We start from the raw sequence: 15,844 nt of genomic DNA on the forward strand, positions 1-15,844 counted from the left end.
ATCTTTCTAAACTCGCGTAACAAATCGTTAAATGAAGCTTCATGCAGAACATTACTGAGTATCAAAGAAAAGATGTTTGCTGTCGTTGTATTTTTTGGCGTTTTACATTGAGTTGTAAATTTTTAGCAACCACTGTGTGTTTTTTTGTGTGATAAACAGAAGGTGGTGAGGCGTTTCTATTTATAGAATTTTTTTGGCGCGTAGTTTAGGCTGGATGTTATTTTTATAACAAAAAATGTAATTAACATTTATCCGGATGTAAACTTTGGCGTGGGGGGGGGTAGGTTTCTATTTTTTAGGTTTTTTTTGGGGGGGGGGGTTAGCTTTATGTTTTGTGTTTAGCATTTAGCTTGGGTGGTGAGGTTTTTTATGTTTTTGGAGGATGGGGTAGGGGTTAGCTTTTTTTTAGGTTTTGCGTAGTGGTGTAGTGGGTTTATTTTTTTTGTGTTTACATTGTTTCTCGTGATTTTCGCAATAAAGGTGATTCTCGCATGAATTCTACCCTATATATAAACGTACAAAATTCACTGGGGAAGTGGGCCTGCTTAACCTTTTTTTATATGGTTACCCAAATCAAGAGAAAGCCGAAAGCCCAAACAGCCCACAAAACTTTGAAAAGAACAACTAAAAAGGCGCCATTTATTCCGGCAAGAAGCACCACTTTCCACCGTTCCACTGCCACACGTCTCTCATATCATCCCTCACCAACACTTTGCTGCTTTTGACAGCTTCATTTATTTAATCAATCATGACCCACGGATCACCCACGTTCACACAACACACACATTCAAGAACACTTGTTGTTGAAGCAACCGATGATGTGCGATCTTATGTTGACTTTCCAATGGTATCTCAGCCGGTTTACCTTATTCCTGAGGGCGGTTCCTCTCCTATTCCTCGAATCTCGCTGCTTGATGCTATATCTAAAGATTCACTTGCACGCACCTTTTCTTTTATCTTTCTTTCTCCTTTGAGTGATTCATACAGAAACGTTGACTCAGTTCACACGTCCAGCTAGCTTTTGACCAAGTGATATTTGGTTTTTATAGCCTGGTTTGTAATTAGGAGATTTCTGTTGTGATTCAAGATACTCTGAAGTTGCAAAACAATTTCTGTTGAATTCTGTAAGAACTTTCTCTCCTGTAGTTCATTCTGATTTAGTTATGTGTTTAGGACAGATGATTTGTATATTCATGTTGGTGTTCTTGATTGAAATGATGTAGTTTTATCAGTTTGATTATTGTATTCTATTAGATGACATTGAGTTTGAAAATAGATTATTATGATTGGCAAATGTGATGCCATATTAGTTTTGTTTTTTGTTCGAAAGATATCGTTATGGACTTGTAGTACAGTGTCTGATTTGATGATTTGATTTGTGCTAAAGCTTAGGCAGGGTTTGTTACACTTGCACCTTTTTGGGGACATGGTCGAGGATAAGCGTTTGTGGAGAAATAGGATTAAGGTTAAGGACTTTTAGGAGTAGGGTACACATTTGAATTAGATTTTTGCCTTAGGAGCTTCGCTCTCCATATTCTTCGGGTGGCCTTTGCATGTTAGTCTACTTGTAATAGGGTAACACCCGCGGTGACCTGGCGGTGAAGCGGCGTTAAACACCGCCTCTTGGGGCGTTACTGAAGGCAAAAGGGGAGGGGGCGTGAGGTAGTTCAGGCTGGTGAAGGAGAAGGGGGTGGTGGGCCCCATGGAACTAACCAATCAGATTCATTTTATTTCATTTAGATATTATTTTAATGGGTGGTGGGTAGTCAAAACATGTGAAACCATTACACACTAAAGGTGAAAAAAGTGAGCGAGTTCTCATGCCTATGTGGCAGTTGCGGCACACACTTTATGACGTGACAGTGATACAGGTGAACCAATTACACATAGCCGTACCGCTTGTCTTTGTGCCTCTGTGATGTTGTATTTGTGCTAAAGATTTGTTACTCTGAATTCTTCTAATCTAGAATCATGAGATACAATATGAATTCATCATCAGTTGGATCCCCAGTTTTGGGTTATGTCATGTTTGATAGCTTAGTTACAGTAGGTATTTTCATGTATTTTTTATGATGTTCAAATTTTCTAATACGCTACTGTTGACAACAGGCATCTAGCATTGTTTCGATGTCAACCGACTTAAAGTTGAATGTTACAATTAATCCTGATGTCAAGGAATCAGATTTCAATTCTTCGCTTGAGATTTCACCACATGGTGGGAAGGTAAATGTGGTGCGCAGGCTCATTGGTGGTTTTCTTCCTCACGGAAAGATGCCAGCTGGCGGAATATTATTAACTACAGAACGCAAAGGAACCAATGAAAGGTATATTAATCACAGTGATGTCTTATATCATGTTAATCAACTGGACCTCTTATGTAGAAATGTCAAAAGTACAAGTGCTTCACATTTCACTTGATTGCAATTATAATCCATAACTTTTGAAGGTAACCAACTGAAGTGTCTGATTGTCTTTGCAGATCCAGAAGCAACCTTGTCACGTCTGGAAACGATGAACCCAATGTTAATGCAGGTGAAAAGAGGGCACACGAGCCAAAAGTTAGATCCGGACCGTTGATTTCTGGAGCGGCATATTGTCTATCTTCTTGCAGCATGATATTGCTTAACAAGGTTGTTCTTTCAAGTTATGCTTTCAATGCCGGAATATCATTGATGTTTTATCAGGTAAATATGGTCCTGTTAAACTAGATATACACCACTATATGTGTACATAGCTATCATCTGTTCTTACTATATTTTTGGACATGTTATTTTTGCAGAATCTCATCTGTTCTATCATAGTTATCATTTTGGGTTTATGTGGGGCAGTTACACTAGAAAAGCTCAACTGGAAGCTGATTAAGGTGTGGATACCCGTTAATCTGATATTCGTGGGCATGCTTGTCTCAGGCATGTATAGGTATGTCATTGCAAGAATTCCTGTTTTCTTAGACTAACTGAATAGCATAATAGAATTAATCAATGCCTACTTTTATATCCAATATTCTAATTGCATAGTTGGTATCTTGTGGTGAATATATAGTTTGAAGTACATAAACATTGCAATGGTCACTATCTTGAAGAACATGACAAACATATTAACAGCAGTGGGTGAACTCTATGTATTCCGTAAGCGACAAAACCAGAAAGTGTGGACCGCCATGTTTTTTATGGTATGCACCTTTGTGTTTTTAAACTAAAATTTTTATTGTATAAAGTTTTGATATTTATTGAAAAGTTCTTTCTGATCATGAATACATTATTACCAAAGGTCAAATCTCTATAAATGTTAATTCGAAATTTTAACTATGGCATCAAAAAACTTCAGATCATCTCTGCTGTAAGTGGTGGTATCACAGATCTCTCATTTGATGCAACGGGCTACACATGGCAACTAGTGAATTGTATTCTAACTGCAAGCTACTCGGTATGCCGTTTCTACAAGAAACCTCATTTTTATTTTATATATCAATGAAAGTAACTTTTTATGCAATTAAAAATTCATTTTTTATTATTGTTCATAGACCAGTACATCATATTTTATTTAAACATGTATATATGTACCTTATAAACAGCTTACCCTACGACGAATCATGGACACAGCAAAATCTGTGACAAAGTCTGGATCTCTGAATGAACTTTCAATGGTGTTGCTGAATAATTTGTTATCGTTACCCTTTGGCGCATTCTTGATTATCATATTTGACGAATGGACTTATGTAATCAACGCGTAAGAATTTTCTTCATTTCTATAACCATTTTCTACATTTACCAAAGTCCTTTAACCTCACCTGTTACGGGTTATTGCTTTTAGGGATGTAATAAAGATTCCCATGTTTTGGGTTGTGGCAACTCTTAGCGGGATTCTTGGACTCGGTATTAGCTTCACTTCCATGTGGTTTCTAAACCAAACCGGTCCTACCACTTACAGGTAAAAAGTTTATGATCCGCTCGAGAAACTGAGACCAGTTCTGATCATGGTTTATGTCTATGTTTTTAATCAAAAACTGTGTTAATCTTTACAGTTTGGTGGGCTCGCTAAACAAGATTCCCATCTCGATTGCTGGTTTACTGTTGTTTAATGTTCCACTTAGCCTGCCAAATCTTTTCAGCATACTTTTTGGTAAGCAACTTGATCTTAATGACACACTAGTATCCTTTTCAGGCCTTATTTGTGTTCTTATATGTGCTATTATTCAGGTTTATTTGCGGGAATACTCTTCGCTAAGGCCAAAATGTCATAATTGGAGTCAAAATATATCTTCTGCCAGTTACATTCTGATCGGTTTACAAGAGCAGCCAAATCAAATATGATTCTGGGAACCAGAAAGTATAAAAAAAGGCTTGAAGAAGCCTTGTTTACATGTTGATTACTGATATATTAAGTAGATATGTTCTGGTTCAAAGGCACACCAGGAGTGAAAGATGCCAAATTGTTAAGTACAAGTAATATATTATATTTATGTAATTATGTTATCTTCTGAATAATACTATACATCTTATTGCACTTCAAATGTTCAACCATGCACAATTAGTATTATGAAAACATGCTACTTTGATATCAAATTCTACTTTAGGTTGAAAGTGAAAACCGCGTAAAAATGAGAGTTATGCAGGATAGTAAAAACGCACATAATAAAATAAATACATTAGCATAAGATTTAACCTTTAACCAGAACTGATTCCTGCCTTTTAATTATAGATCAAACTTTGCATATTCAATTGATTACTTTTTCAGATTAGTTATTTCCAATTAACCATTAGGTATTCTGAGTAGTTAGTCATTAGTTTTCAATTTCTCTTCTCAATCAAAAAGTAGTTAATAAGATTTCACTTATGTTGTGCTAGTCACTAGATATGGGGAAGCTTATTTTAGTTAGATTGAATGATTGTTGGTCCAGGGGCGCAGCATAGTGGGGGGCGGGAGGGGCGGCCGACCCCCCGAACTTTTCACTCAGTAGTGGAGAGTGTGTAGTTTTCGTATAGAAATTTTTTGGTATATACGTTTTCGACCCCCAGTCGGAAACATCAAGTTTCGCCACTGAGTTGGTCATTAATTAACGTACCCCTTTTTGCCACTTTTGAATGTTGGTAAGGGACAAATGGTGAAGAGCTATGTGTCACATGATATGGTATTTTCTTTTATGTGTTATATATAGTATACTAGTGCTAATACCCGCGAACTTCGCGGTTTTGACAAAATAATATGTTTTCGAATAACTAACAAAAAACACTATACGTTTATGATCGACACTAAGAAATTCTAATCCAATACAAAAGGTTTATAAACAAAAACAAAAAAAAAACATCCACGTACTATGGAATAACTAAAACCAAAACATAAACGACAAATGATGAAAAGATGTTTATGTTGTGCGAAATAACAATAAAAAAAACTATTAATCTACCATGTCTGTTGTTTGGAGCTCCGTAACCAATAACCTTGCAGTTGTTGTAGACGAATTGAGAACACATTCATCATCTAACGAAATAACTTCGACTTTAATCATATAAGAGTTATGCATTGTCAAATCTTTTGTAACCATTAATATTCTCTCTACATAACTTCATAAGCTAATTATTTCCATCAAAAACTTTGATCTTCAATTTAGAAAACTCATTTAGACCACCTAAATCAGCAATTATTTTTGAAAGGATCTACGGCTTGTAACAAATAAAATGTGTGGGTATTATTAAAATTGAAAAAAGAAATAAACAATACAATAAAAAATGAATTTCGCGTAGGGATATCTACATTTTGTAACAAATAAAAATATAATAAATATTACACTTTAAAATGAAAACAAACTTAATATAACTCATAAATTTGTAAAGATTTAGAACTCATAAACAGGTAATTCGATTGAATCGATTTTTTTTTTTTGGTTTTTTACACATCAAAATTATATAAAGCTAAAACATAAAAACAATCAGTTACTTTTTTAAAAACGATACAAAAGGTCCCAAAAAGAGATTACAACATAACTGAAATATTAAAATCAAGCCAGTTATCCCAGTCGAGGAACGTGGCTTTGGCTCGGTATTTCGCCCAAAAGAAAGTGTCTTCCTTGGTCAACTCCACTATTTTCCGATCAGGGAACATTTGTTGTTAAATTGTTTGTCGTTTCTTGTCAACCACAGCCTCAAGAAGCAGACAAAAAACCACCATTTGAGTTGCCTTCTTCCATCTTTTGGAGCCAACCTGCTCATTAAGATGCTTCAAGATCAAGATGTTTCAAGATCTGACCCACTGTCTCGAAGTCCACCACAATGGGAATTTTCAACTACCTAATGACATGCCACCAAACACTTTTGGTCCAAATACACGACATGAAGACCGATTTGAGCGGTTTCACGGTTTGAAACCAAACCGTGAACACCCCTATCAATATTTATGTCTATTTAACACTGAAAGTCATAAACGGGCCAAAACTACTCGATGAAATTTATCAAAAAACAGAGATTTGTAACGTGTCAAAACGGGTTGGCAAAAATGTGAAAAATTTTATACTTGCTTCTTAAAAAAAATTAAATAAAATAACAAACTCATGTAACTATTAGAAAAAAAAATGTGAAATTAATTCATTAATAATCTTGAAAAAGGTATTGATTTGTACCTTGATATCGTTGTTGATGTAGTCATCCTTGTTGGCAAGAGTAACAAATTCATATGTTTAGACAATCTAACATATGTTTAGACAATGTGAGTTCTAGGATAACTTTCATGCCTCCAGTTTCTACATAATCATCACATGAATTGAATAGCACACATTATTTTTCTAAATTATGATAACCATTTATAACTAAATAGAAATACTGTATAATCAGATCAATTAATCACTAATAAGTAGTATATAAGCATAACCATATAGCAAAAAATTATCATAAACATATAGCAATAAATTAGCTTACCTACTTGATCTTTTTAACTAAGCATGGTTTTATAAAGAGTTAATTACATAGTTAGTCCCTGTGGTTTGCCCAAAGTAATATACTTAGGTACTAATAGTTTAAAATCACATTCTAGGGTATTAACTTTTCATTTTGTAACGTTTGAAGGTATTAACGTTATTTGTAGGTTTAAAATTACATTCTATTAGTACCTAAATATGTTATTTTGTGCAAACCACAAGGACTAACTATGTTAATACCTTAGAAGTTAATACATCCAAACGTTACAAAATGAAAAGTTAATACCCTATAAAGTGATTTTAAACTATTAGTATCTAAGTATGTTATTTTGTGCAAACCACAGGGACTAACTATGTAATTAACTCGTTTTATAAATTTGTAAATATTTCTTTGTATACTGCGTTGAAGGTTTATTTGTAAATTTTCCATGCTTGTAACTCTTGAAAGCGTGACATATGGTTAACTATGAGTGATGTGAAAAAAAAAAATAAATAAATAAAAACACACACCCACATATATAATGCATTTACTCGATCTCTTACACGGTTTTCAAATGTTGATGAGAACTACATTTCCGCATATGCTCCACCCTCTCATGACCAGCATACATGAAAAGTGATCCATTGTCTTTGAGTGAGACCTAGTTATAGCTTAAAAGACTATAAAGTGGAGACCATGTTATTAAAAAATATCAATCAACATTCTTAACCATTAAACTATGCTCAGTAAACATTATTATAAAAAAAGTATGCTCAATAAACATCATTATAAAATACTACACACTCACGTACCTCTAATGTGGCAAGTCGTTTTACTACCATCTCAATAATGCTTATCCTAACATGGAAGTAGACAGCTATAAGGTTTTTACCAACACCAAAGCTACTCAATAAGTAAAGAAAATGTAAAGGTCGATGTATGGGCTATGTGAAATTATATAACTGTGTAACACATAACTGATTTGCTATCACATGAGTGAATTCCCTTTCAATCTTGACTTAAATAGGGAATCCACATTCAATTTTTGAGACTATAGCACAAGTTTCTGTTTCCATTGCAAATGGTTAATAATCACAATCATTGTAATCTTTGTTACTTGCTATGCAAAGCACAACATGGTTTTTTTGAGAATTTTTATGCATTATAAGCTATATAGCTGACTACTTCAATAACCTGTCGCATAAAAAGAGAAAAAAGAGCATGTAAATTTTGTATTTTTTTTAAATGAAAAAAACATTTTACTCTTTAAGGCACTATTCAAGCACATTTCTAATTTCTTCAATCCTGATAGGAAACAAAATGTAATGGCAAGTTTGGTTTTTTAAAAGAAATAATAAGAGTAAATATATTCATGCAGTGGTGTGGCCAAAATTTTGCTATTGGAAACATAGCAAATTATATTCAGATTAAATACTATAGATAAAAATAATAAAATCTACTCACGATTAAGTTAACAAACAAAAATATTAAACACTACTAACTCATAAATTAATAAACATGCCTATATTATACCAAGAGAGAAAAAATGATACATTTTCTTTCAAGTAGACCACTAAACGATGATAAATTTTTTTGATACCCTTTGGACTTATTTTACATTATTGTGTCCATGCGTTCCTATACTTTTCATCTCTTTAAAACCCATTAATTTACATCTAAGGAAAAAGAATATTTTGTTTATACACTTAATTATATGTAGTTATTGATTACATTGGTTGTGAGCAGTTGGTTAAGTCAACTGAGTTTAAGTACCGCTAGGTGGGGTCTTTTTTTTGAATTCAGACGTTTAGAAGATCTAATCACTATGGGTTATTGTAAATCAAATATACATAATGATTGAACAATGGTTAGAGATGGAATCATACCACAACAAAAGATGATAAGAAATCAACAAATACCCTAGTATCAGAGATAAACATTGAAGACATACGTTTACACTAAATAAAACGAAAGAATCGAAAATGCATCTTAGTTAATAGTCGGAATTTTACCTCCGGGCAGAAGAAAGCAGAGTGAAACAATCAGATACGGTGAAGGAGACGAAGAGGAATCGGAGATAAAATTCAATATGCGTAGAAAAAAACGGTATGAAAATATTAATAATCATTCTTAGTTAACAAATTTCTAATTTGTATAGAGATTTAGAAATGGAATATACCTGGCATGGCCGAGAAGCTTGGGATGGTGTCGTAAATAGAGATGAAGATACATTTGGGTTTGAGGATCTAAGAAGAGAAAGAGAAGAAAACAGGTTAAAAATGGATTATGGGTTGGGTAAAGGGCCACGCATTTTAACAAACCCACCCATTATGCCACCTCTATAATAACGATTAATCCATGAAACATGTCAATGGCCTAGCTTTTAATTGCATCAAGTTTACAAATATACACCTGTTTTAAGCAAGAAAGTAATGCAGCAAATGATGTAATACCCATAAATTTAAAATCATTATTCTAGAAATAAAAAGAATAATAGTAATTTATAAATTAACCACTAGAAAACGCTAATTAAGACACCCAAGCATGTCAATCAAGCAAGTAGGTAGGCATGTCAATCAAGCAGGTAGGTAGGCATGTCAATCAAGCAGGTAGGTAGGCATGTCAAGCAGGTAGGTAGGCACGTCAATTAAGCAGGTAGGTAGGCACGTCAATCAAGCAGGTAGGTAGGCATGTCAAGCAGGTAGGTAGGCACGTCAATTAAGCAGGTAGGTAGGCACGTCAATCAAGCAGGTAGGTAGGCATGTCAAGCAGGTAGGTAGGCATGTCAAGCAGGTAGGTAAGCATGTCAAATTTCTGGCTATAAATAGCCGACTTTGGCACTTGATTTCTGGTGTCAAAGCGACGGAAATTCTCTGAACATACGTCGAATTAGAGTAGTTACAATCCAATTAAACACACACGAATCACGAAGTACTGCCGCAATCAGGGTAATTACTCGATCGCTATTACGATTCATTTCCGGGATCAATATGTCCAAAGAATGTCTAAGTGCCGCCCACATTGGGTTATGCTTTGTCGTTTGTCGATAATCCGATAAATGAGTTGAAGCATTATACTTTGTCGTTTGTCGATAATTCGATAAATGAGTTGAAGTATTATACTTTGTCGTTTGTCGTTAATATGATAAATGAGTTGAAGTATTGCACTTGGTCATTCATTGGGAGAATTTGATCTCGTAAATTATCGTAACTGCTGTATTGATCACTAACCCTGTTTTGTGTACATTATTGTGAAATTAGGTCAAAAGATTAATCAGTAGTCTAAACTCTGCCCATATAAATCTAAAATATTAGCATAAGGTAGCTTCACTTTGGAGTTATTAAGGTACGGATCCTTACCCCACTCTTTATTGCTTCATATTCAAATTGTTAGAAAACCACTAAATTACTATATCTGTTAAAAACTCCTCACGTCTTTCATTATCGATTCATTTGACAGTCCGTTCGATTCCTATTATTTGATTTAGCTTTCATGTCATGCGATAGTATTATGTTGTTATACTCATTATCGCGTGTTCCAATATATGTTCCATTTTGTTATGAAAATAAGTTTTATAAGTTATGTGAATAAGACCATTTGTACTCTGATACCCTGAGTATCGCTTCTCGTGGAGTGTCCCACGAGCATGTTGTTGTGGCATCAACATCATGTGCTCCATCCGTGACGGAGAGATCAGTTCACGGCGTCTCTTAAGTACAAGTGTGGTACATAAGGCTATTAGGAGGCGTATGGATCGATCCTAGGATTTAAGTATAAGTATAAGGAGGTGGATAACGGGTATGCCAATTCGCCATCTCATGTGATAATTATGCAGGAGTAGCTACCTGTGTATTGTCACGTTTTAAGTTTGCTCATGGGTACATCCGTAAGATATGATTATGAAATTTTGTTCTTGCATCGTATCATTTTCACCTAAAGTTCCATCCGGATAAGATTTCATATGAAGCATTATTTGTTATTTGAGCCTAAAATTCCGTACTGAGCATTCGGCTCATTCCGTAAACTTTTTGTATATACAGGTCCACAGATTATTTTGGGAGGGGAAAAGAGAGAAGAATAAAGCCTAGGAATAAATCTGAAGATGTTAGTTAATTAAGATGAATGTCTCCGCTTGTATATTAATCTTAATTTTAATGGTCGTGTGGTTGTATCCTTATCAAATAAATAAATGGAATTATGACTTTTGTTTATGTTACCGTTATTGTGACACGTCAGCCCTTCCGGGTTGGGGTGTTACAGCTATGGTATCAGAGCAAAGGCTCTTTCCTGTAGAAAACTTGAAGATAGTAATTAAGACCTGTGAGGAATGGGTAGATATCTATGATAGGATTCAACTTGATCTCTTATTTGGTTTAACTCCTATGTCTATTCTTATAGATGTCTATGTAGGAAATATCAGTACTAATAGTCACTCTAAGTATCTGTAAGTCTCTATTGACTTTTCGTACGGTAAGATATTTTATTAAGATACGTTATAAAAGGACCATTAGGGCACATATATAAGGTAATTGACAAGTATAGTCATGACCTTAGTTATGAATTTCAGATACACATGTGTGGTTAGGAGATTCTGGTTATATAAGTTAGTAACTCTGCTATAAAAGTTTCGTTTCTGTTACCTATGCAATAGGTTATATTCTTCTTTGAAAAATTTCGAGGACGAAATTTCTTTTAAGGGGATAATAGTTGTAGTACCCATAAATTTAAAATCATTATTCTAGAAATAAAAAGAATAATAGTAATTTATAAATTAACCACTAGAAAACCCTAATTAAGACACCCAAGCATGTCAATCAAGCAAGTAGGTAGGCATGTCAATCAAGCAGGTAGGTAGGCATGTCAATCAAGCAGGTAGGTAGGCATGTCAAGCAGGTAGGTAGGCACGTCAATTAAGCAGGTAAGTAGGCACGTCAATCAAGCAGGTAGGTAGGCATGTCAAGCAGGTAGGTAGGCACGTCAATTAAGCAGGTAGGTAGGCACGTCAATCAAGCAGGTAGGTAGGCATGTCAAGCAGGTAGGTAGGCATGTCAAGCAGGTAGGTAAGCATGTCAAATTTCTGGCTATAAATAGCCGACTTTGGCACTTGATTTCTGGTGTCAAAGCGACGGAAATTCTCTGAACATACGTCGAATTAGAGTAGTTACAATCCAATTAAACACACACGAATCACGAAGTACTGCCGCAATCAGGGTAATTACTCGATCGCTATTACGATTCATTTCCGGGATCAATATGTCCAAAGAATGTCTAAGTGCCGCCCACATTGGGTTATGCTTTGTCGTTTGTCGATAATTCGATAAATGAGTTGAAGCATTATACTTTGTCGTTTGTCGATAATTCGATAAATGAGTTGAAGTATTATACTTTGTCGTTTGTCGTTAATACGATAAATGAGTTGAAGTATTGCACTTGGTCATTCATTGGGAGAATTTGATCTCGTAAATTATCGTAACTGCTGTATTGATCACTAACCCTGTTTTGTGTACATTATTGTGAAATTAGGTCAAAAGATTAATCAGTAGTCTAAACTCTGCCCATATAAATCTAAAATATTAGCATAAGGTAGCTTCACTTTGGAGTTATTAAGGTACGGATCCTTACCCCACTCTTTATTGCTTCATATTCAAATTGTTAGAAAACCACTAAATTACTATATCTGTTAAAAACTCCTCACGTCTTTCATTATCGATTCATTTGACAGTCCGTTCGATTCCTATCATTTGATTTAGCTTTCATGTCATGCGATAGTATTATGTTGTTATACTCATTATCGCGTGTTCCAATATATGTTCCATTTTTTTATGAAAATAAGTTTTATAAGTTATGTGAATAAGACCATTTGTACTCTGATACCCTGAGTATCGCTTCTCGTGGAGTGTCCCACGAGCATGTTGTTGTGGCATCAACATCATGTGCTCCATCCGTGACGGAGAGATCAGTTCACGGCGTCTCTTAAGTACAAGTGTGGTACATAAGGCTATTAGGAGGCGTATGGATCGATCCTAGGATTTAAGTATAAGTATAAGGAGGTGGATAACGGGTATGCCAATTCGCCATCTCATGTGATAATTATGCAGGAGTAGCTACATGTGTATTGTCACGTTTTAAGTTTGCTCATGGGTACATCCGTAAGATATGATTATGAAATTTTGTTCTTGCATCGTATCATTTTCGCCTAAAGTCCCATCCGGATAAGATTTCATATGAAGCATTATTTGTTATTTGAGCCTAAAATTCCATACTGAGCATTCGGCTCATTCCGTAAACTTTTTGTATATACAGGTCCACAGATTATTTTGGGAGGGGAAAAGAGAGAAGAATAAAGCCTAGGAATAAATCTGAAGATGTTAGTTAATTAAGATGAATGTCTCCGCTTGTATATTAATCTTAATTTTAATGGTCGTGTGGTTGTATCCTTATCAAATAAATAAATGGAATTATGACTTTTGTTTATGTTACCGTTATTGTGACACGTCAGCCCTTCCGGGTTGGGGTGTTACAAATGACCTTTTATGGCATTGAGAACGATACACATTTTGTTCACTGTCTTCATTATGAGGCATACATGTCCCTTTAGATACTGTTCAATTTAAAAAGGTAAAAAAGTTAAGTTATAATAAGAATTCAAGAATGATTGTGGCAGTAGTTCATCACCCATCAATTCTTTATGTCTTGCATCTACAGATCAGAACGTAGAGCTTGGATTAGAAAGACAAAAGAATGTAAATTCTACATGTTTAATAGAATATCAACGTCCGAAATAACTAATGGTACCAAATATATATGAAATCCCAAGTGCTAATCACTTAAAGAGCCATTGCGTGCTAACCTCTTAGCCATGTTTGTGTGAGATGATGAATCACGCTCAGAAAACTTTAAAATAAAAGCAATCCTCGATTGATAGCTGTCAACAGTACTGTAAATTTGTACCTGGCCATAATAATAATAACTAATGGTGACGTAAGCAGAAAAAAAATATAACTCATACTCGCATATGAAAAACTCACCATATTGGTCGCGAATATATCCATACATCATCCAAGAAGCAAGAAGCAAGCTGATTGAGTACATGACCTGGTGTCCGTGCCAAATAAGGTTGAGGACATACTAAATGGGAGATTAATTGCTACTGCAAATGAACTTCTTGCTTCTATTCTTCCTCTTTTCAAATAGACTTATGCGGTACATGACCTGGTGTCCGTGCCAAATAAGGTTGAGGACATACTAAATGGGAGATTAATTGCTACTGCAAATGAACTTCTTGCTTCTATTCTTCCTCTTTTCAAATAGACTTATCCGTAAACGCTCTCAGTTAGACCTATATTGTTTAAAAATTAGATAGGCATTGCTGTTTTAGGAGTACATTTTCACTTACCAGTGGATGATTCTTCAAGAATTGTGTCTGATAATATCTTTAAAATGACGCTAAACCTTCTTTTACATAACCAGCTTCAAAAAAGCTTCATAGATCAGAAAATTACTCCTTTATACTACAAAACGGCCCTAATCACTTACTATACATCTTGTATTAGGACTATAAGTATCACATTTTGCAGCCTCTGTAGTCAATGAAACAATTTAATTAATTTACCATTTTAAACCTAAATAAATTATTATTTAAACAGTAGTTATCTATCGAATTTCTGATCAAGATCGCATATAGAGGGTGTTGAAACGTGGTGGCTTCAACAACTGATCTTGTATTTATTATTGCCAATATTGTCTAAGATTGAAAGAAAAATAAGCAATAAGTTACTATAGTAAAACAAAAATAATGTTATTATTAGCCACCCCGTGTAATACACATTACATGGGTCTATAACCTAGTTTATATATATAGGAAATTAATTTCTCTATGATAAAGACTTATTTAAAACGATATGAAAAACTAAAGTAGGGATAACCAAGGCACATCGTTTGACATGTGATAACATCGGATCCTACCCACCTTCTTCCTTTTCCCCACCCCCAAACCCCATAAATCAAACACTCAATTGAATCAACACTGAAAACCACCTTATACATCAAAACTGGAGCTCAAAAAAATCTCCATTAATGGCAGCTTCCTAAAATAATACCAATTTTGAATCTGTCTTCATCATACCGACCACTTCTGAACTGACGATTTGTACATGTCACACTGTTTTTGTCATAAAACAAAAGCATTGAATATTAATCCTTTTGTCACACCCCTTTCAGAGTCAGAAGCGCGAGGTGTGATCATGGTTGATTCTCATTACATACGATATGTAAACATGCTACATGCTATAAAACAAACTCCAAATTTGCCATTCAATGTTTCAACATCCAAAATAGAAGTTAAGTTTTGAGTTTACATCTCAACAAAAGACAATTTGTTGGTGCACTTGTGTCTGTACTTTGTCTGTATTTTGTAATGTATAAAACGATGTCTTTTGTCTGTTGTGTTTACGTCTTTTGTTATGTTGTTTATGTGTTGGAATGTGTGTTTGACCAAGTCAACCATCCTCCTGGTTTGACTTGGCCAAACAGTCAACACTTAGTATGTAAAACTTGTATGCTTCGAAGGATGTCATCGAAGGATGGATTGTATCCTTCGATGACCTCGAAAGATGATCTTTCGATGGATACTTATGGACCTCGAAGGATATACCATCCTTCGAGGTATGTTTGGATCCTTCGATATCTTTCGATGGTAATTCTGGTCGATAGATGATCCTTCGACCAGAATACCTGATCCTTCGTGCATGGTTGTCTGATATGGGTATATATATCCCATGTGGGTTTCACTTCGAACAAAAGGTCATTCGGATAGTTTGGAGAGCTTTTGTGTGTGAACCCAAGGTCTTGCAAGATAGCATTTCAGTTTGGTCAAGGTCTGTAACCGTGTCCACTGAAATACAAGAGAAAACTTTGATACTTTGCTTGTCTACTCTTTCTCTTTGTAATCTTTG

At 34.8% G+C, this 15,844-nt stretch overlaps 1 protein-coding gene across 1 annotated transcript; it reads left to right on the forward strand.

Moving 5' to 3' along the window:
* The first annotated feature begins 597 nt into the window (after positions 1-597).
* LOC110940102 (GDP-mannose transporter GONST2) lies at positions 598-4,513 on the forward strand. The gene is made up of 10 exons (XM_022181662.2): positions 598-1,124; positions 2,110-2,324; positions 2,480-2,684; positions 2,780-2,919; positions 3,043-3,172; positions 3,328-3,426; positions 3,575-3,729; positions 3,814-3,930; positions 4,025-4,122; positions 4,200-4,513. The coding sequence occupies exons 2-10, from the start codon at positions 2,128-2,130 to the stop codon at positions 4,241-4,243; spliced, it is 1,185 nt and encodes a 394-aa protein (XP_022037354.1). The 5' UTR covers positions 598-1,124; positions 2,110-2,127; the 3' UTR covers positions 4,244-4,513.
* Positions 4,514-15,844: the final 11,331 nt, after the last annotated feature.

The sequence above is a fragment of the Helianthus annuus genome, chromosome 5 (assembly GCF_002127325.2).
Source record: "Helianthus annuus cultivar XRQ/B chromosome 5, HanXRQr2.0-SUNRISE, whole genome shotgun sequence".
Lineage (NCBI taxonomy): Eukaryota > Viridiplantae > Streptophyta > Magnoliopsida > Asterales > Asteraceae > Helianthus > Helianthus annuus.